Source organism: Procambarus clarkii, chromosome 31 (genome assembly GCF_040958095.1).
Source record: "Procambarus clarkii isolate CNS0578487 chromosome 31, FALCON_Pclarkii_2.0, whole genome shotgun sequence".
NCBI classification, from domain to species: Eukaryota; Metazoa; Arthropoda; class Malacostraca; order Decapoda; family Cambaridae; genus Procambarus; species Procambarus clarkii.
In genome coordinates this window covers 14766611-14789546 of record NC_091180.1, presented here as the reverse complement: position 1 = coordinate 14789546, position 22936 = coordinate 14766611, and the positions used below count along the sequence as shown (strand labels likewise).

The following is a 22936-nucleotide window of genomic DNA, read 5'->3' as shown; positions in this document are numbered from 1 at the left end:
GCACTCGGGTGGAAGGGCAGAGTGGTCACATACACCTTACGTCACAATTTCAGAAACACTATATTTTTGTCCGTTGTGACAAATGAAGAGAATATGTTGTTCTCTTTCCCCCTCCCCCCCTCTTTTAGCCTTCCCGGCTTGGTGTCTTCTTTTGATAATTTCTTACTTCCCCCCTCTTTAAATATTTCCCTTTACTCTCTCTTCCCCCCTCTCCCAATCTTCCCTCCTTCCTAACCCCTCTGAAGCTCTTCTCCCCCATCCTTCCCACCACTCCATTTTTCTCCCCTCTCTCCCAGACCCTGTGTTCTAACCGTTGCCACCAGACTTCGTCAAGACTAGAGATGAGCCTTCTTGCACAGCTCTCCTAATTCTCTAAACTCTGATGAACGATGGAGGGCGGGCAACCAGGAGAAGGGTGCATATTTCTACCACCACACTTTTAGGGTCCCGACTGTACAGTCGGGACCCTAAAACTCACAATCAAGAATTCCGGGTTCGAATACCGGGTGACAGAAATGATTGGGCGCATTTCCCATCACCTAATGCACCTGTTCACCTAGCAGTGAGTAGGTACTCAGGAGTTAATCAGCTTGTTATGGGGTTGCATCCTGGGGAGGGTCAGTAATTCGACTTTGGTGGTTGGGGGGGGGGGGCCTCAGTATAAGCATAACGTGTATAAATACACTCTGGCTGTCTCCTGACACAATGAATTATTATATATATTAACTGGTATAACTTCCTGACTGTTTAATACGTAATTACTGGTTTTACAACTCATCACACCAGCCAATAGTTTACCAGAGTCTTCCCTCTCCCAAGGCCCAATTACTGACCCCGCCCAGGATGCAACCCCTCAACAAGCTGACTAACTCCTGACCACCTACTCACTGCTAGGTGAACAGGTACATTAGGTGAAAGGAAATGTGCTGAACCATGTCTGTCCCGCCCGGGATTCGAATCAGGAATTCTCGATTGTGCGTCAAAAACGAAACCGACAGTACTAACGGGGCCCTATTTATTAGTACAGATAAGTTTTTAGTTTAGTTCATTTATTATGCACCCCATACCCATCTTGTGGGCGGTAGTGGAAAGGGTTACAGAGGCACATAATGGGTTCAGGGACTGAACCCCACAATTCATTTAGCTAAGCCAGTTAGTCTTGACGAGTTAGTTACAAAATTCAATACACATCGTCACATCATCAATGGGCTCGAGATCGACCACAAGTACAGTTTCTAAATTAAGCAACTGACATATGTGGAGAGCTAGTGTCACGATTGATATGTTTGTCCTGCACACCGCCCCCATCTAGTGGACAGCGGTGGATAGGTTACAATCACTTTGTACTTATAGGTTAGATAGGTTACTACCTTTTGCCAGAAACGCTATGCGTATTAGTGGCTTTAGGTATTGTATTGTAACGTACGATTATGTTGCGTTGATGGATAGACTAGATACACAGTGTTTAATGGGTTTCATATTTATTTAGTAGTCTTGATTACAGCAGACAATTGTTGGCAGTGTCATAGACGTTGAGACAGAGCTTGGAGCAGAGCAAAGAGCTGAGTGAGGCTGAGTCGCGGAGCTCTATGTGGGAGAGCGTAGCGGCTCAATGGGGAATCATGAGTGTCTAAACTCGATGGGGAGCGAGAGCGTTGAAGCTCGATGCGGTCATAGTCTGCTGTCTGCTCTGTGTCGAAGCTGTAGCATCTTGGGTCGTTTAGAATTGTAGACGCCGAGTGCTACATTCTTGAGGTTCAGGAGGTGTGGTAACTCCGAAGCGTCTGTACTGAAGTTAACTGAATCACTGTGGAAATTGTACTGTTGGCTATTCGTTGTTGTTGTTGTTATAGATTCAGCTACTCGGAACAAGTTCCAAGTAGCACGGGCTATGGTGAGCCCGTAGTGGACTTACCTGGCACAGGAGCGGGGCAAATAGCACGGGCTATGGTGAGCCCGTAATGGACTTACCTGGCACAGGAGTGGGGCAAATAGCACGGGCTATGGTGAGCCCGTAGTGGACTTACCTGGCACAGGAGCGGGGCAAGTAGCACGGGCTATGGTGAGCCCGTAGTGGACTTACCTGGCACAGGAGCGGGGCAAGTAGCATGGGCTATGGTGAGCCCGTAGTGGACTTACCTGGCACAGGAGCGGTGACGTCTGGGGTTGGCTATTCTGATTGATAAAGATTAAGCCACCCAAGAGGTGGCACGAGCATGAATAGCCCGTAAGTGGTAGCCCTTTTGAGCCATTACCAGTATCAATAGATGATACTGGAGATCTGTGGAGGTGCGACTGCACCCTGCGTGACGGGAGATGTCTCCTGCAAAAAAATTGGCTATTCTCTTCTCGATGCTTATATTATTAGACTATACCTCAGCTTCCTCCAATAGGATAGAAAGAATGTTACCTGTAATTATGGAAAAGATTATAGCTTCTCAATTAGTGCTAATTAAGTTTGTCATTAATGTAATGAGAGGTTGGAGCGAGTATATTGTTTACTGGCTACAGTATGTACTAGCTCTATCTATAAATCCAACTTTATGTTGGCAAATCATCTATGTATGTACTTTTCCTGAATAAAAAAATTAAATTTTAAATTTGAATTTGAACCTATAGTTAGCAAACTGGGGATATTTGGCTAAGATTTCTGGTACCAGATCATTTTGGAATGAAGTAGGCGAGGTTTGAGACTCCAAGTTTGAGGAGTGCCCATAGTTGCATTGTGCAACTGCTCGAAACGCTTTGCGTAATAGTGGCTTTAGGCATTGTATGTACTAGCTCTGTCTATAAATCTATCAATTTTTGTATCACCTCTTGTATGTATATACTTTACCTGAATAAACATTTGAATTTTTGAATTTGAATTTTGAATTCACTTTCACTTTTATAACCTTGAAATAGTGCACAGTTTGTTTGGATCCGATTTACACAACCGGTTTTTCTGAAGGCAGGTCAACTGACACTGAAATCCCGCAATAGAACAAAATTATTTAAAGTGCATGACATCTTTATTATAGTTCATTTTACTTTATTCGTAATATATATATTTATTAAACTGTTATATATGTGATCATAATTTTGATTTATTTGTTGTTGTAATTTGTAAGATGTTGGCGGCGATAGAGTTGTTTGTTTATGTCAGCGTTGGCGTGTGGCGGTCAAGATGGTGAGTTACTTGGAGGAAATGAAGACTTACTTCCACTCGCACAACAAGCAGAAGGAGTACGTGGGGCATAACAGCAAGGTTCACACTATCGGCTGGAACGCTGACGGTCGCCGTCTGGCCTCGGGGTCCTACGACAAGTGTGTCACCATCTTTGTGTTCGACGGCCATCGCGAGACACTGGTGAGAAGCCCTTTCCGACAGTAGTAAACTAGAAATTATCTTTTACCTTCGTTAGGTTAAGTTTGTTTAAAGTTTAAGGATGGTATAGAATGACCGCTCATGGAGGCCCCTTTTAAACCCTAAACCTTTTGGAAGGATTCAACTCTCCCCTCGTAACACAGTTCAACAATGAATAACAAGAGTGTCCGTAGCATAGTGGTAAGACACTCGCCTGGTGTTCCGCGAGCGCTTTGTCCTGCGTTCGTATCCTGGCCGGGGAGGATTTACGGGGACTGGTCAAGTCGTATACTGCAATTTCGGATACCGGGCTAGAAACAACTTCGTTCACTGAGAAGTTTGTACATACAAACCATTCCGTTCGTATATGCGCTGGTTTGTGTTCGCTGTTGTTCTCGTCTGAATAAATACATGGCACTTGTTCATATAATTAGCGCTTCCATTATTAGAATTATTTATCCATTATTAGAATAACAAGGTGCAAACCATACCCCCTTACAGTTGAAATCTATTTATTTATATACAAGAAGGTACATTGGGTTGCGAGAGTACATAACATTTATTAAGAGGTACATTGTAGCAAGATTTGAGATTAGATTCAGATTCAGATTCAGATGTTTATTCAGGTAAGGTATATACATACAAGTGATGTTACATTAATGGATTGATATATAGATAGAGCTAGTACATACAATGCCTAAAGCCACTATTACGCAATGCGTTTCGGGCAAGAAAAACATTAATATCTAGAACTTAATACTAATTGAGCATAAAGAATAAAAAGTGTTGAGAACAAATACAAATAAAGATAAAAAAAGGGGGAACATGACTGAAAAAGCAGCACAAATACAATAGGTTGACAAACAGTGTTGATTAAAAAAAAAAAAAGAAAATAACAGACATGGGTTGACAATAGAGGAGTGAGGTAGATTACAGGGAATTTATTAGGTAGTGTTTAGTTTTTATCTTAAACTGGTTGAGAGAGGTACAGTCTTTAACATGGTTGGGAAGGTCATTCCACATTCTGGGCCCCTTGATTTGCAGAGCATTTCTAGTTTGATTAAGACGTACTCTAGGAATATCAAAACTGTATTTATTTCTGGTGTGGTGCTCATGGGTTCTGTTACAACCTTCTATGAAGCTTTTAAGATCAGGATTGGCATTATAGTTTAGCGTTTTATATATGTATAATACACATGAGAGAATGTGCAGTGACTTAATATCTAACATATTCAGAGATTTGAGTAGGGGTACCGAGTGATGTCTGGGGCCAGAGTTGGATATTGTTCTAATAGCAGCTTTGTGTTGGGTAATTAGAGGACGTAAGTGATTTTGGGTAGTAGAACCCCAAGCACAAATACCATAGTTGAGATAAGGATAGATAAGGGAGTAATAGAGAGTCACCAGGGCAGGGTGTGGTACATAATATCTGATCTTAGAAAGAATGCCCACAGTTTTTGAAACTTTTTTTGATATATTTAGAATGTGTCCCTGGAAATTCAGCTTGTGGTCAATGAGAATGCCAAGGAATTTGCCATCTAATTTGTTACAAATTTGGGTATTGTTTATTTTGAGATTTATAAGACTAGAGGATTTATTGCCAAACAGAATATAGAAAGTTTTGTCAATGTTAAGGGTGAGTTTGTTGGCAGTTAGCCAAAGACGGACTTTATTTAGCTCAGTATTTACTGTGGCATTTAGAGCAAGAGGGTCAGGACTGGAGTAAATGAAGGTTGTGTCGTCAGCAAATAGAATTGGTTTGAGGTGTTGGGAGGCATTTGGAAGGTCATTAATGTAGATGAGAAAGAGGAGAGGGCCAAGTATGCTGCCCTGAGGAACACCAATGTTGATGGGTAGGGTGGGAGAAATTGTATTATTCACAGAAACATATTGGAGCCTGTCAGTAAGGTAGGACTCGAGGTATTGTAGGGAATGTCCTCTGACTCCATAATGATGTAATTTAAGAAGAAGGTTATGGTGGTTGACAGTATCAAAAGCTTTACGCAGGTCCACAAATAACCCAACAGGGAACTCCTTTTTATCAAGAGCTGTATGAATCGAGTTAAGCATACTATAATAAGGGCATCGTTAGTGCTTTTTTTGGGTCTGAAGCCATATTGGCAAGGGCTAAGTATATTGAGTTTGGCTAGATATGAGTAAAGCTGCTTATATATAAGTTTTTCAAAAATTTTTGACAAGTTTGGCAGGATTGATATAGGTCTGTAGTTGTTAACATCTGTGGGGTCACCACATTCGTGGACAGGCGTTACTCTCGCTTTTTTTAGAATATCTGGAAAGGTTTGGAGTTCAAGTGACTTGTTGAAGAGCAAAGCAATAGCAGGGGCTAAAGATCTGGAGGCTTTTTTTGTAAATTAAAGTTGGTATCTCCTCAAGGGCACCAGACTTGGTTTTAAGGGAAAGGATTATCTCATTGACGTCAGTGGAGTTAATAGGCTTTAGGTACAGAGACTGTGGATAGTTACCTGTAAGATAGTCCTTAATGTCAGTACTGGAAGATGGAATATCATTTGCAAGGGATGAACCAATGGAAGAGAAGAACCTATTGAACTCAATAGCAGAATCAGAGGCTGAAAGCTGACCATCGTTATTAGACAGGAGAGTCGGTTTGTTATTTAAAGATTTCTTTGATCCCAATATTTGTGAAATTGTGCTCCAAGTTTGTTTAATGTTGCTCTTTATTTGAGTAAATTTATCTTCGTAGTATTTAGTTTTGGCTCGTCTAATTATCTTAGATAGCAATAATTAGTAATTATTATTATTAAAAGGATTAAATTAAAGGATTTAAGACTAACACGTTTAGAAACAAGGCGCCCCCGAAGGAGGCTATTATTTGTTATGCACCCCATACTCAACCAGTAAGTAGTGGAGCAAAACATAGATTACATGGTCATAAAGTCTTAATCAGACCAATTCAATTCAATTTCTTTCTTTATTATGCACCCCATACCCATCCCGTGGGCGGTGGTGTAAAGGATTACAGAGGCACATAATCGGTTCAGGAACTGAACCTTGTAGTTCGTTTAGCTAAGCAAATATCAATTTGTGACGCTAGTTACAAAATTATTAATATTATATATACATGTACACACTCTCATACATACAAGTACATATATATATATATATATATATATATATATATATATATATATATATATATATATATATATATATATATATATATATATATATATATATATATATATATATATATATATATACGTATACATATATACATACACATACATATCTAATCACCTACACAAATACACACATCAATAATCTTTGTGTCACAAGTGATCAACAAGAGGCTCACAACAGTCACTATACAAGGCACTTTACATCTATGGTGAGTCACACAGTTACTAGTCTTGCTGCACACCCACCCAACTGGGCGGCAGCTTTACAGTCATGTGCATGCATTACCTACAGTAAGCAAATTTTGGATACTTCGCTAAGATTTCGAGCAGCACATCAGATTCAGATTCAGATTCAGATTCAGATGTTTATTCAGGTAAGGTATATACATACAAGTGATGTTACATTAATGGATTGATATATAGATAGAGCTAGTACATACAATGCCTAAAGCCACTATTACGCAATGCGTTTCGGGCAAGAAAAACATTAATATCTAGAACTTAATACTAATTGAGCATAAAGAATAAAAGATGTTGAGAACAAATACAAATAAAGATAAAAAAAAGGGGGAACATGACTGAAAAAGCAGCACAAATACAATAGGTTGACAAACAGTGTTGATTAAAAAAAAAGAAAAAAAAAGAAAATAACAGACATGGGTTGACAATAGAGGAGTGAGGTAGATTACAGGGAATTTATTAGGTAGTGTTTAGTTTTTATCTTAAACTGGTTGAGAGAGGTACAGTCTTTAACATGGTTGGGAAGGTCATTCCACATTCTGGGCCCCTTGATTTGCAGAGCATTTCTAGTTTGATTAAGACGTACTCTAGGAATATCAAAACTGTATTTATTTCTGGTGTGGTGCTCATGGGTTCTGTTACAACCTTCTATGAAGCTTTTAAGATCAGGATTGGCATTATAGTTTAGCGTTTTATATATGTATAATACACATGAGAGAATGTGCAGTGACTTAATATCTAACATATTAAGAGATTTGAGTAGGGGTACCGAGTGATGTCTGGGGCCAGAGTTGGATATTGTTCTAATAGCGGCTTTGTGTTGGGTAATTAGAGGACGTAAGTGATTTTGGGTAGTAGAACCCCAAGCACAAATACCATAGTGGAGATAAGGATAGATAAGGGAGTAATAGAGAGTCACCAGAGCAGGGCGTGGTACATAATATCTGATCTTAGAAAGAATGCCCACAGTTTTTGAAACTTTTTTTGATATATTTAGAATGTGTCCCTGGAAATTCAGCTTGTGGTCAATGAGAATGCCAAGGAATTTGCCATCTTATTTGTTACAAATTTGGGTATTGTTTATTTTGAGATTTATAAGACTAGAGGATTTATTGCCAAACAGAATATAGAAGGTTTTGTCAATGTTAAGGGTGAGTTTGTTGGCAGTTAGCCAAAGATGGACTTTATTTAGCTCAGTATTTACTGTGGCATTTAGAGCAAGAGGGTCAGGACTGGAGTAAATGAAGGTTGTGTCGTCAGCAAATAGAATTGGTTTGAGGTGTTGGGAGGCATTTGGAAGGTCATTAATGTAGATGAGAAAGAGGAGAGGGCCAAGTATGCTGCCCTGAGGAACACCAATGTTGATGGGTAGGGTGGGAGAAATTGTATTATTCACAGAAACATATTGGAGCCTGTCAGTAAGGTAGGACTCGAGGTATTGTAGGGAGTGTCCTCTGACTCCATAATGATGTAATTTAAGAAGAAGGTTTTGGTGGTTGACAGTATCAAAAGCTTTACGCAGGTCCACAAATAACCCAACAGGGAGCTCCTTTTTATCAAGAGCTGTATGAATCGAGTTAAGCATACTAATAAGTGCATCGTTAGTGCTTTTTTTGGGTCTGAAGCCATATTGGCAAGGGCTAAGTATATTGAGTTTGGCTAGATATGAGTAAAGCTGCTTGTATATAAGTTTTTCAAAAATTTTTGACAAGTTTGGCAGGATTGATATAGGTCTGTAGTTGTTAACATCTGTGGGGTCACCACATTTGTGGACAGGCGTTACTCTCGCTTTTTTTAGAATATCTGGAAAGGTTTGGAGTTCAAGTGACTTGTTGAAGAGCAAAGCAATAGCAGGGGCTAAAGATCTGGAGGCTTTTTTGTAAATTAAAGTTGGTATCTCCTCAAGGGCACCAGACTTGGTTTTAAGGGAAAGGATTATCTCATTGACGTCAGTGGAGTTAATAGGCTTTAGGTACAGAGACTGTGGATAGTTACCTGTAAGATAGTCCTTAATGTCAGTACTGGAAGATGGAATATCATTTGCAAGGGATGAACCAATGGAAGAGAAGAACCTATTGAACTCAATAGCAGAATCAGAGGCTGAAAGCTGACCATCGTTATTAGACAGGAGAGTCGGTTTGTTATTTAAAGATTTCTTTGATCCCAATATTTGTGAAATTGTGCTCCAAGTTTGTTTAATGTTGCTCTTTATTTGAGTAAATTTATCTTCGTAGTAATTAGTTTTGGCTCGTCTAATTATCTTAGTTAGCAATAATGAGTAATTCTTTGAGAATTCTTTGACACATCTTTGACACATTTTGATGTGAAAACACATCATTATGAATGAAGTACTTACACATTTCTTGGACACTATTGATGGTGTTATCTCTAAATTCCGCGATTTTTCACATTCCATTATATAATGACGCAAAGGATGCGAATAGTTCTGCTGACAGAGTTTACATTTAGTCAAATCTACATCAGCAGATGTTACAAACTCCCAGAGGTACTTGTAGCCGAGCCTAAGCCTAGCAGTGGTAACATCTAGAAGTCTGCTAACATTATTGGATGACCCATAGACGTGCGGTTCTTCCTGCATAATAGAATGATGATAGATGGAGTAACTGGTTTGAATTTCACTTTGCCTCAAGTCTCCGAAATTTAGTTGATGTTCCTGGGATATTGCTGCCCTCAGGCTGCTCAAAGGCAGTCCAAGTTTGTAATCAATTCCCTCTTTACGAGCAAAAGTCTTGGGCAACTCATCAGTTCTCAGTGTTTATTTTTACATTATCATTTACAACTAACTTAAGTTAAATAACAACCAGTAAACAGACTGCTGTTTTCTAATTCTAGTTCAGGCACTTCCTGGGATAAAACGCGAACATTCCTTGAGGAACTGTGAGGTGCTTATCTGTTTTTCCTCGTAACGGTCCCAAAGCTTCCACAAATGTTCCTGTTTCTCTTTATTGCCCTTGCGGCGACTGGACTTTAGCTTTTGATCAGAAACCAGTTGGTATTGCAAGGTTACCAGGGACGCCTCACGGTACAGTAAGGGGATTAAAATATATAAAGCCAAGTTGTCCCTCACTGCCCTTTGATTCAGACGCTAGTGCCCTCCTTCTACGTCATTGTTGGTCCTCACCAGTCGTCTAAATGCACACCAGTTCCCCAATTCTCACACACTGTTGCACAGCCACGTATTTTTTTATGTAATGAGTTAATTGTGTCGTTAAGGGTGGACTGCTAGCCGACTTTTCTAATTCAGCAAACGCCTTACAATTATGTAGCACATACGTACCACATAAGTACGTGTGTGTTACACACGTACACACACACACACACACACACACACACACACACACACACACACCTTGTCAAGCACAAGACGAAGCTTGAAAAAGTTTAGTGGTATGCCAATAGGCTAGTCCCAGGACTAAGAGGCATGAGTTACGAGGACAGGCTGCGAGAAATGCACCTCATGACACTGGAAGACAGAAGAGTAAGGGGAGACATGATCACTACCTACAAAATTCTCAGAGCAATTGATAGGGTACATAAAGATAAACTGTTTAACACGGGTGGTAGGCGAACAAGGGGACACAGGTGGAAACTTAGTACCCAAATGAGCCACTGGGATGTTAGAAAGAACTTTTTCAGTGTCAGAGTAGTTAATAGATGGAATGCATTAGGCAGTGATGTGGTGGAGGCTGACTCCATACACAGTTTCAAATGCAGATATGATAGAGCCCAGTAGGCTCAGGAATCTGTACATCAGTAGATTGCCAGTTGAGAGGTGGGACCAAAGAGCCAGAGCTCAACCCCCTGCAACCACAACTAGGCGAGTATACACATAAACACACACACGTACACACGTACACACACACACACACACAGACACAAACATACACACACTAATGCCTCTATTCACCTTGCAGTAAATAGGAACCTGAAAGTCAGGAAGCTGCTAAAGGCTGCATCTTGGGGATGTGTGAGTGTGTTAGATAAAAATATATGTTTAGATATGATGGAGGAAAAGAGGCCGAGAGTCGGTACATTAGACAACCGACGCTTAGAAAGGCGGGGTCCAAGAGCTAACAGTTAAATCTTGGAAATAATAAATTAAAATATTTAATACACCCACATACATGTTTCATATTATTTTGGCTGAGGGCACACTGAGGGCTGATGGCCCCGTCGACGGGGCAGGAAGTCGGCGGTTGATCAAAGGCCTCCCACATCCTCCACATACCTGAGGATTATTCCGGCTTAATTTTAAACGGAAGTAATGTGTTGGCATTTACGGCTTCAGCGGGTGGGCGGGTCCGTGGGTTTATTACACTATGAGTGAAAACAATCGCCTGTTCTCTATTTTATATTGCCGCTTGTAGAGCTAGAAGCTGTTGCCTCTTGTGTGCGTTGCACAAGGGGATTAATATCTGGATTAATATCTTTCAATATTTCCAGTATTTTTTAAGGTATCGCTTAAATACCGAAGATACTGCTATTGGACACCGCTTAATTGACAATGTCTCAACAACGCAGGCTAAAGATGTGCGTGGCTTATGCTATTGCAATGCTGCTCATTTGTTTTTCAATGATGGGCCTTAGTTGCCCCCTCTCTAACTTACCGTTCTTACCGTTCTAAATACCCCTTCTCCATCTTCCGCAAACATTTCCCCTCATACATCTCCCCCCTTTCCTCCTGTCCCCCCTGTCCATCTTTGTCCCCCTGTCCATCTTTGTCCCCTGTCCCGCACTTTGTCCCCTTGCCCACATTTTCTGTCCTCTGTCCCAGATCCCTTTCCCCCCCCTCTGTCCCCCTCTCTGTCCCCCTGTCCCCCCTTTCCATCTCTGTCCCCCTGTCCCTCTCTATCCCATTGTCCCTCTCTCTGTACCCCCTGTCTCTCTCTGTCCCCCTGTTCTTCTCTGTCCTGTTCCTCTCTGTCCCCCTGTTACTCTCTGTCCCCCTGTTCCTCTATGTCCCCCTGTCCATCTCTCTGTCCCCTGTACCTCTCTGTCCCCCTGCCCACTCTTTCTGTCCGCTGTCCATCATCTGTCCCCCTCCCTTTCCTTCAGTCCCCCTATCAATCTCTGTCCCCTTGTCCCTGTCTCTCTTCCCCTGTCCCTATCTCTGCCCCCCTGTCCCTCTCTCTGTCACCCTTTCTGTCACCCTTTCTGTCCCCCTGTCCGCCCTTTCTGTCCATCTGTTCCTGTCCTTCTCTGTCTGTCCCTGTCCCTCCCTCTGTCCCCCTGCCCACTCTTTCTATCCCCTGTCTCTCCTCTGTCCCCTCTCTCTTGGTCTCCTGCCCCCCCCTCTCCTCCCTCTGTCCCCCGGTCCCCCTCTCTGACCCTGTGTTCCTGTCCCTCTGTCTCTGTCCATGTCCCCCTCTCTGTCCCTGTCTCCCTCCCTGTCCCACTGCTCCCCCTCTGTTCCCCCGTCCCTCCTCTGGCCCTGTCCGTCTGTCCCTGTCCCTCTGTCTCTGCCTCTCCTCGTTTCTGACATTCTCTGTGTCAGCCTATCTCTCTGTCTCTTTCCTCGCTCTATCTCTGTCATTCTCTCACTGACTTTGCATATCCTTATCTATACGTCTCTGTGTCTAACATTCTCTCCCTGACTCTCCTTACATACATACATACTTATATATATATATATATATATATATATTATATATATATATATATATATATATATATATATATATATATATATATATATATATATATATATATATATATATATATATATATATATATATATATATATATATATATATATATATATATATATATATATATATATATATATATATATATATATATATATATATATATATATATATATGCGTGTATGTATGTATGAGTGTGTGTGTACATGTGTATACAACATTAATAATTTTGTAACTAGCATCAAACATTGTTATTTGCTTAGCTAAACGAACTAGAGGGTTCAGTTCCTGAACCGATTATGTGCCTCTGTAATCCTTTACACCACGGCCCACGGGATGGGTATGGGATGCATAATAAAGAAAGAAATAGAAGAAAATGAAATTGCATAATACGGTTATTGACATTCAATAATAGTAAGATAAAGCAATGAGGACCAAATGGGAGACCTGTGATCAGATGAATATTACAGACTCAAGGGTAGCCTTCTCTTCTTGTATATAAATGAAAAAATAAATTCGTTTGTTTAATTCTAATGCTTGTAGGCGAGAACAGTTGTGAACGCCAGCTAGCGCACAAGTACATGAGCGCCCAAAATACTTTTTCACAAAAGACATGTACAGACAGGCGTGTGGCTTCTGACTTCTTTTTTATTGATTAATATTAAATATTAGGCGCTTACCTATAATAGTTATCATTTTATGCAAGTATAACTATCACATAATAAATATAAAAGGAGTTTATCTAAAAACTGACAGAAGTGTTGTGTTTTGTGCGTTGTATCGTGTTTGTGGGCATTCGGGTGTGTTGTGTTTACGCTGGCGGGCGGCGTCCTTACCAACTCCGGATTATGTCTATTACATCACTAAACTTCATTTAATAACTATATGCCTGTTAAATAGAAGATTTTAATTGTTAATAGCATTATATTGTCGTTTTAATGTGGAACATGTACACATATGCGAAACATCGAAAGCTGGTGTCCGAAGTGGTAAAAATATTAGTGTGCGATGTTGTCAATGTACGGAGTGTCTTGTATCCGGATTTACTGGGCGTAAATCCTTAACTGTAGCCTCTGTTTAACTCAACAGTAAAATGGGTACTTGGTTGTAACAACGATTGTTCATGGGGGTCGTATTTCAGGGAACATAGGATTAAGGACTTGCCCGGAACGCTAAGCGTACCAAGTATACTGGCTGTACAAGAATGTAACAACTCTTATATATATAAATAAAAAAACAATTTAGGCATCAGATGAAAGAAAATATTGCCAAATTATGATTCTGTCCTGTGAGATCATTTGTCTGTGACCCAACTGAGCATACCACAGGGCCTGTTGCACATGGCAATCTTTTTTTTTTTTTTTTTTTTTTTTGCATACTACTGACTGTTCTGGCTAGTAACTGGCTGGGTGACAGCATAAACAGCTTCATCCTTGGTTTGGCGGACGTTATTATTATGTCCCTGACATTATTATCATCTCCATGACAGTAGGAGACCTAATTATGTCAGTGTTCTTGAATAAAATTGTCAGAAATACAATTATTATTTAGTTATGTAAACACAAAGCATGATGCAGTAGTTGCACTGCTCAAGCTCATTGAAATTTTACTACCTGCTTAGGCATTTGTAAGTACTGTACAGTATTTTAGAAATTGATCACTTTTTAACTTTATTATGAATTGATCTTCCTTCTTTGTTTCTGATTCTTTTATCAATTTCCATTTAATGCACATGGAATAGATGTAATATAAAAGTGATTTTGCCTGCAAGGCCAACAAGAGAGCTTTGTGTGACTGTATAGTCAAACTCTGATGTTTTTTTTATGTTTACAGAGAAACGGCAGGATTAAATCAGTTAAGATTTGTTGGGTTCCCAGACGTATTGGTATTTCCTTAAACGAGCTTGAGGACACTGCCGCTAAGAGTCTGTCTGCACTTGTCCGATTTCCCGAAAAGGCATTCCTCATTGGACCCATCCAATTTCTAACCATTCATTCATTTCTCAATCTGTGACTGTTAGCAGGGTCGTTGGTCATGTGTCACTCGTAACAAATTGCGTGCTCTTAAGAGTAGCCTGTTCCCTTGGCCTTCCTCCTTGCACTGTAACTGGCAGTGGGGAAATGTCTGGGGATGTTATGTATTGGCCCTATAGGTTTCACTCGCGTACACTTAATGGAACGCAGCCCTGCTCCTTATTGTCCAAACTGCATTGACCCACTTAGTTATGCATCTTGTTGAATGTCCCGATTTCCAAGACATTCATGTGTCTTGCTTCCCAACTGTCCCTCTTAGTCATTTATCCTTCAATAGAATCCTTAGCAAATCTGATGATACTCTTTCTGTCGCTTGCCTTATGTGCTTTTGTTCTCGTATTGGCATCCTCAGTGATATATAATGCCCCCTTGAATATCTAGACACTGATGATGCTACATAGTCTCCCCAGCTTGATGCCTTATTTTGATAATTACTTACAGAGAAAGGATTACACATACAAAGGTCATGGAGACAGCGTTGATCAGTTATGCTGGCATCCAACACACTCGGAGCAACTCACCTCTGCCAGTGGGGACAAGACAGTGAGGATATGGGACACACGCACACATAAATGCTCGGCAACCATCAATACAAAGGGTCAGTGATGTTACTGTTTAGCCTTTAAAAGAGATAAAATATGCCTATAAAGGATTGTATTTATCAAAGTTCAAAATAAATTGTTGTTGTCGGTGCAGTACTTTACATGTATTTATTGTACTGTTTACTCAAGAGCCAGATGGCTTACAGTGATTCCCCTTAAAATATTAATGCAGTACAGTATATAGTATATACGTATATAGTTCCTGTATAGTTCTGTACATCATGTATAACTACTGTAGAAGACTATTATTTTCAGTGTGCTTCTGGTTGTTCTCTTGTTTTTAATGGCTTCATACACAAATCTATACTCATATGCTGTAAATGAATCAGTGCACACTCCATGTATTATTCTCAAACATGTGAAATATGAAATTCAAAAACTATTTGAGTATCTCTAGAATTTCCTTTATAGAAAACCAAATACTTCAGACAGTTTCAAAGAAATTGAGTTAAGCATAGACTATTTATAATTTAGAACTTCAATTTATAACTTGAGAATATTCTATGTTTAGGACAAGCTTCACTAGCCAGTTCACAAAATATACTAGTTTTGGAGCTATAATATGCTGTCAGACCATCACAAGTATCTAGATAACTACCCAGGGGGTTTGAGTGGGGTTTGGTGTCTTGTTCTAATCACTTTACCCTTAGACTTCATAAATAAGGGCATCCCATTATGTACCGGTCAATTCAGTTGCTTTGCAAGTGAGAGACTTTGGGTTTGTATCCTGCTCCTGAATACCCACTACCCAGCAGTAACTGGTGACCGAGATATATGATGATCTGTAGAGGGTGTTCTGGGAATAACATGGCACTGAATTACTTAACCAAATCCAGTACTGTTCCTGCTTTGAGGCCTAATTCCTAACAAAAGAAAAAATTACAATAAATAATTATGCAGAGTTTCATTCTTTAAAGAACACGATACATTCTTCAAGACATTAAAGAACTATGTATAGTACACACTTCTAAATCATGAACATTATAATAAAGTAATCTGCCAAAGGTTTACCCATTTGAGGCAGCTATTGTTTACTTAAAAGCAATCCCACTTGATTATTTGTCTAACCGACGCTTGAATCTCTTTACTCTTAAATATAATTTTCAGTGAAGTTCATTTGAAATTCAACTCGATTTCATTGTTGAATATTCTAACTTTGGTTATTTTCATAGCAGTACAGTACAAATTGGTACAATATTCCTCTTTCAAAATTGTTTAAATCATGTTTGCTTTTACTGTTTCTAGAAATATCAATCAAGTTTTCTTAGCCTCTTCTTCATAGGAATGGTTCCTAGTTCTCGGTATTAATTTTGCAATCTTTTCCTGTATACAGAATCTTTCCCTTTATACTTTCCAGAAAACTTGCATTTATTCAGTAGCTTGGTGCCCAAATCTGAACTGCATAATGCAAGGTGTCTAACAAAGACAAGATAAAGATTAAGGATAACTTTCAGGGGTTTTAATTACTAATGCTTGTAGATATAAATCCTAACACCCTATTAGCTTTATTATGAATGTTTATGCAGTGTTTTGGGTTTTTTAGATTCCTGCTAATTATGACTCGCAAGATTTGTATTCAGCAGATTCAATAACATTTCTATTTAATGATAATTAGTAATGGTTTGTTCACTCACTAAATAAATATATTTATTTATTTATTTATTTATTTATTTATCCATTTAAGAAGGAAGGCTCTTGAGTATTTTAGTAGACATTTTTAAGGAAAATGTAACTAAATTTTATAAAAGAGCTTTGAAGTTTAGTGTGTTCAGTGATTGCTTGAGAATCTGAATCGGTAGGATAATGTTACAAATAGCTTTTATGGCTTTTATCCTATTTATCAAATCTAAATGGCATTTTCCATAGTTATATTTTTATGACCTTGGCTTGAGTCATGAACCAATGGTAATCTTTCTTCACCAGGTGAGAACATCAACATCACGTGGTCCCCGGATGGCCATACCATTGCTGTTGGTAACAAGGAGGATCTTGTGTCGTTTATTGATGTGCGCAGCCAGAAAATTCGTCATGAGCAACAGTTCAAATTTGAAGTTAATGAATTGTCATGGAATAATGCCAATGACTTGTTTTACCTTACCAATGCACAAAGTGGCCAAGGATACATACATATCTACAAGTTAGTGAAGATTATTTTAGTTTTATTTCACCCATAGGTAACTTTTTCACTATTCAGTACGGTACATGGAAATGGGTTGTTGTAAGTTGCCACTATACATGGCTCATTATTCATTTATTTGGTAAGCAAATCAATTAATTCAAATATAAAAAATTTAAGCTCTATCAAACATCTTTGGTGCAAGTTTTCTCTACTTGCAATCCTCTGATATTTAAAACTTGATGACCGACGCATCATTGTGAGACAAAGAGATTATTTCAGTCTCCGTGGCGTAGTGGTTAAGACGCTCGCCTAGCGTTTTGCGAGTGCTTTGTCCTGAGTTCGTATCCTGACCGGGGAGGATTTACTGGGCACAAATCCTTAACTGTAGCCTTTGTTTAACTCGGCAGTAAAATGGGTACTTGGTTGTTAAACAATTCTTCGTGGGGGTCGTATTCCAGGGGAACATAGGATTAAGGACTTGCCCAAAATGTTATGCGTACTAGTGACTGTACAAGAATGTAAGAACTCTTGTATATATAAATAAATAAATAAATAAATAAAATTCCTTGCTGTGGTGGGTTTGACGTACTTAAACCCATAACAGCCACAAGGTGTAGCACTGTTCAATATACAGACTATTTGTATGCATTGCTATGAGTGCTAAAGCATATATTGTGCATTTACAGAGTTTTCACACTTTATTTTTGTTATTGTATGGCATGTCAAGAGCACTTTAATTTAGTTGCTTAAAATGTAGTACATATGTGTTATTCCTTAATATGTTTTATTGTTTTTGGGCTTTTTAGCTAACTAATAGCATCATTGGTTACTTATCCCTTAGATGGCTCGGCTAATTAAAAGTCCTACATTGTGCATATACAGTATTAAAAAATTGTTCACAATTCGAGCACAGAAGGTAATTGCAGGTAGTGAATGGAGCTGCTTAAGGGGTTCAGGAAGTACTGATTTATTAACTGGTCTTACTATAATCCAGAGAGCCAAATTCCTTCATAATGACTCCTCGTAATTTCCGTCATCAGAAAGTTGATAAGTGGACCTACAGAAGAACAACTACAGTATAACCTTGATGCTTGTCTTGGTATTTCGTTGGAATGGATGGATTTATTCAAAATATAATCGAACCTAGATGTTTATCCTAATGCATCACAAAAATGCATTTGTCTTAAGTTTAGCTCGCATAGGATGGACAAAAAGTTGAATTTTATATCAGCGGGGCACATTAGCCTTCATTTGATGTATGTTTATTCTCAGTGCCATGATTTACATATAAACCCATATTTTACAAATTTGATACAAAAATGATACACACATTTCACATATTGTACCATATCACACATGTGTTCCTTCTAGCTAACAATTATTTCATTGTCTATAGCTATCATGTTATTTATTTTTTCTAACAGTTATCCAGAGATGGAGCTGGTTCACTCCATTCACGCACATCCTGGTAACTGTATTTGCATCAAGTTCGAGCCCCATGGACAGTACTTTGCCACAGGCTCGGCTGATGCCCTCGTCTCCATCTGGGATGCACAGGAACTGTACTGCAGGATGACTTTATCCAGGTATGATATAGATATTGTTTCTCTTGTGTATATTTATTAATTAAATTGTCAAGACAGACCAAATTTATTGATGCCATTTTTCTTAGGAAAGGTCTTTTTCTGTTAATCAAGTTGGTGAATTTTATGAAAATACTAAACAGTTGGGGAAGATTGTACAGTATACTGGAATACAGATACTGTACAAACTGTTAGGCAGGACAATGTCGCCAGTATTAATGCTGTTGTAGATACAATGGTTTTAAAATATAATTTATAGTTTTAATGTACTGTACCTGTATATGACATTATTTATGAATTTGTATCCGTCTTTTTATTTATTTATTCTACAGATTAGAATGGCCAGTTCGCACCCTCAGTTTTTCTCATGATGGACAGCTGTTAGCGTCGGGTAGTGAGGATCAGACGATCGACATTGCCCACGTGGCTACAGGAGAGCAAGTGGCTCACATCAGTGTTGCCTACCCGACCTTCACACTAGCATGGGTAAGGCCCTTTATGGAAATTATTGTAAGAAATTTGCCTGTTAATAATTATGGGTGGCATCTGAAAAATGGGTAAATAAAGTAGATTAGGAAACAAGTTTAGGTAGGGTGTGGTGTTACCTATCATACCTACAGGTAGCACATGATGTAGTCCTCTTGTAAATAGGGTGTGATGTTGATTCTTACATCTACAGGTAACACATAATGTAGTCCTCATACTTGTAGAGAGGGTGTGTTGTTGCTGCCTCAAGCCTACAGTAGCACATGATGTAGTTCTCTTGTAAATAAGGTGTGATGTTGATTCTCATGCCTACAGGTAACACAACACACAATGTAGTCCTCTTACTTGTAGGTAGTGTGTTGTTGCCCCTTAAGCTTACAGGTAGCACATAATGTAGTTTTCTTGCTTGTAGATAGGGTGTGATGTGGTGCTCATTTAGTGGATAGGGTGTGATACAGACATTCACCACTGCATATATCTGAACAGTGTTCTTGATCAGCCATATTGTTGGTGCTTGCATCTCCCAGTTCAATGTAAGCACCACAGCCCAGCTGATTGGGAACACTTAACAGGTATGTGTTAAGTTTCCTCTTAAAGACAGCTGGCAATTCCTCTTATTTTTGAAGGGAGGATATTGAATAGCCTTTGGCCTTTTACGTTTACAGAATTATTCATTGTTGTCATTTCACTCCTACTATTCCCAGCTAGGTACCTTCCTTTGAAAATTACTTACTTAGTCCCTACTTTTCATTACTGGGGGAGGGTTTGAGTGGTGTTATTCCGGAGAGCAGATTTGAAACGGGTCCTTTTGTTATATACGGATGTAGATTATGATGCATTTCTTTTGCCCACACTCAAAGTTATAAATCTTACCAGCATTAAAGGTGTCAGTTAATGTGTAGTGGTATTTCTGTCTAAAGGCTACATGTAATTATATGTACATGCAACAATGATAAAAAAAACACTGATCCAAGTATGCTGAAAAACCACATTTGAAGAATTAGAGAATGCTGAATGTGTTTTTGGCTCGATTTGCCATCATCAGGGCAAGAGCGTTATATATACATAATTTTATGTTCCCAGACTGTATCATTGAGATGAGTGCTTCCTGGAGATGGTCCAGTGAAGAGGTGTTTCTTATAAATTTTCTCCTTCTATATAGTGTAGCATGTAAAGCACTCCAGAATATGTTGCATTTTTCGATCTGCTGTTTGGTCAAACAAGAGCATAAGAATATAAGAAACTGCAGAAGACCTATTGGTCTATGTAAAGCCATGCCAATTTTTACCCAACCAAACTAATTCATGTACAGTACTGTACAATGTACTGTATGTTTAACCTTTTGAAATAACCCAGCGATTCCATCTTTATTATATTACATTGTAATTTTTTCCATAAGGCTACAATCCTCTACTCCCTAACTACTATTTTTTCCAGGTCATTTCTCATTACAAACTTAATCAATATGTATTCATTGTTTTATGTTATATTAATGACCTTCAGTTGCGTAAGTGTATTTCGGGGGGGGGGGGGGGGGAGGAAATCCCTTCAGCTCCCCGGAGCTAACCGGGCTGATATGAATGTATTAGGCCCTGGCATCAGTCAATGTGCATGGAGTGATGCCAGGGTTTAATACATTCATATCAGCCCGGTTAGCTCCGGGGAGCCTCCGGGTCTCGCCCAGAAAATGACATTTCATTACATTCCATGCTGGTTTTTTAGCCTTCTTTCTGTTTGTTAATGTGTGGCTGTGTATAGAAAAATTTTGACTCAAGCTAAAGTCTGCCAGAGCAACAAAAATTTCCTCTAAATGTCTGCAGCAGTTTGTCTTTGACATGAAACTTATGAGTATTCAAGGTCACAATTATAGCATTTCCTCACACTTCAAGATGTTTAAAGGATATGTGAGGAATAAAAAGAAACACCAAGTTGAGGATTTTATTTTAAATAACATTAATTTTGTAAGTTCTTCATCAAATCTAACCTAAATACCATAAAGTCTACAAGAAAGTGAACGTGCAACCAGTCTTTAACCACTTAACTGCGCCAACTAAGTATTCTTGGTCGGCGGGAAACTTGCGCCAACCAAGAAAACTCTTTGATTTTTCCGTTCCCATTCTAAATGTGTTCGAGGTTGGTTGTGTGCGAAATGGACTCTTCGGACCTCCAGTGAGAGGCAGCCATCTTGAAAAAAATTCCCAGAATGCCCTAGGGCTGCTGGCTGGGTTAATTCTGAGTGAGCAACCATGGGTGGCGCTCGCGCCTCTGGCTCCCAAACACCTGTCCGACGCGGTGTTGAAAGTTAAAGCTCTGTCGGTGAAATTCAAACCTTATTGTTTGAAGAACATAAGGGTCATAATATTGGTGAAGCTAGGCGCAATAAGGACCTAACACTGAAGGTCCGATGCAAGTGATACAGCACCTATGAGGACGATACAGTGAGCGTATCCAGTTGTAGCTCCGAGCTTCACCCTTGCAATCCTATGCTATCTCCAATTTATTTAGATGATACATAGATGAATCGTTTTCTGCGTTCAGTGATGATGCACAAAATTGCACAGAATTTTAAGAATAAATGTAACTGCAGAAGGCCTATTGGCCCATACTGAGGCTTTTGTTTTATTGTGGCAGAACAAAATTAACCCACTAGTGCCCATATTATTTATTTTTCCATACAATTTTTCACCTGTTATTACAAGGATTTGAAGAAGTTTATTGAGAGTTTACTACAAATTTAGATGAATATCAATGAATTACACCCATTTAACATAATACTTATCCTCCCCATGAAAGTGGAAAATGAGGCGATGAGGTAAAAATACACCAAATACTTTTATTTTCTGGAACAAACGTGGAGTGATTATTATTTTTCTCTAAACATATGTTGTCATTTTTGTTGTGAAAAGCATGGAGTTTTGGGATGTAATTTTTCCTATACATTTTTGGAGATGCATGAGGTATTGTGTATTAAAGACTGAAAAATAAAAGGCCTTTCCTTGCATTTCTCATATCGTGTACCGATGTGGCCTTTAGCTTTTTATTCAGAGATTATCACAGTAATGTTTTCATTATATGCTGCACTGCTCATCAATTTTCAGTAAAATTATATATCATATTCAGTTTTCAGCATTATTATATATATACCATATTTCCATCTCAGCACCCAAGGCATTTTCTTCTGGCATACGCTTGTGATGACAAAGATGATCGAGAACGAGATCGTGATGCCGGGACCGTCAAACTCTGGGGTCTTGGTGAGCGAAGTTGAAATTGTAACTCTTCTGCATTAGCTATAAGGGAAATCATAATCTTTTTTATTGTTTTACTGGTCGTATGAAATAAGTGTTTGAAGAAATCTAGTATTTTACTCGAGTGATAATTTTGATATGTCAGTGTATTTAATACATATAAAATTTGGTAAATTTTTTTTATAAAATAAGAAATATCTTTTCATTATCTTAATATTTGTTACATTACTAATTACCTGAAAAGTGTTTGTAGATAGTCTATTACAAAGTTGTTTCATAATGAAGAATGATTTGAAAATTATAATATATTGACCTTGATATCATGAGATACAGTAACACAAACGTAAGTGAATTTTTTTGATAAAACTGACTCTCTTTGTCTGAGCATTATCTGCCTTGCCATTTTATACCATAACATTTGTATTTGTTCCTTGTACATTAAACTGTTTTTTACA

The 22936-nt window shown here is 38.8% G+C and overlaps 1 protein-coding gene across 1 annotated transcript; it reads left to right on the top strand.

Annotated features, from left to right (window-relative positions):
• The first annotated feature begins 3113 nt into the window (after positions 1-3113).
• tex (THO complex 3 homolog tex) lies at positions 3114-22936 on the top strand. The gene is made up of 6 exons (XM_045743200.2): positions 3114-3349; positions 14885-15041; positions 16969-17182; positions 18589-18750; positions 19080-19233; positions 22394-22936. The coding sequence occupies exons 1-6, from the start codon at positions 3167-3169 to the stop codon at positions 22499-22501; spliced, it is 978 nt and encodes a 325-aa protein (XP_045599156.1). The 5' UTR covers positions 3114-3166; the 3' UTR covers positions 22502-22936.

What these genes read in the sequence shown, in the direction of transcription:
- tex (XM_045743200.2), top strand. Translation starts at nt 3,167, where the DNA reads ATGGTGAGTTACTTGGAGGAAATGAAGACTTACTTCCACTCGCACAAC. An exon ending in ACGGCCATCGCGAGACACTG is followed by an intron (nt 3,350 to 14,884) that starts GTGAGAAGCCCT and finishes AATTACTTACAG; the next exon opens with AGAAAGGATTACACATACAA. An exon ending in GGCAACCATCAATACAAAGG is followed by an intron (nt 15,042 to 16,968) that starts GTCAGTGATGTT and finishes TTTCTTCACCAG; the next exon opens with GTGAGAACATCAACATCACG.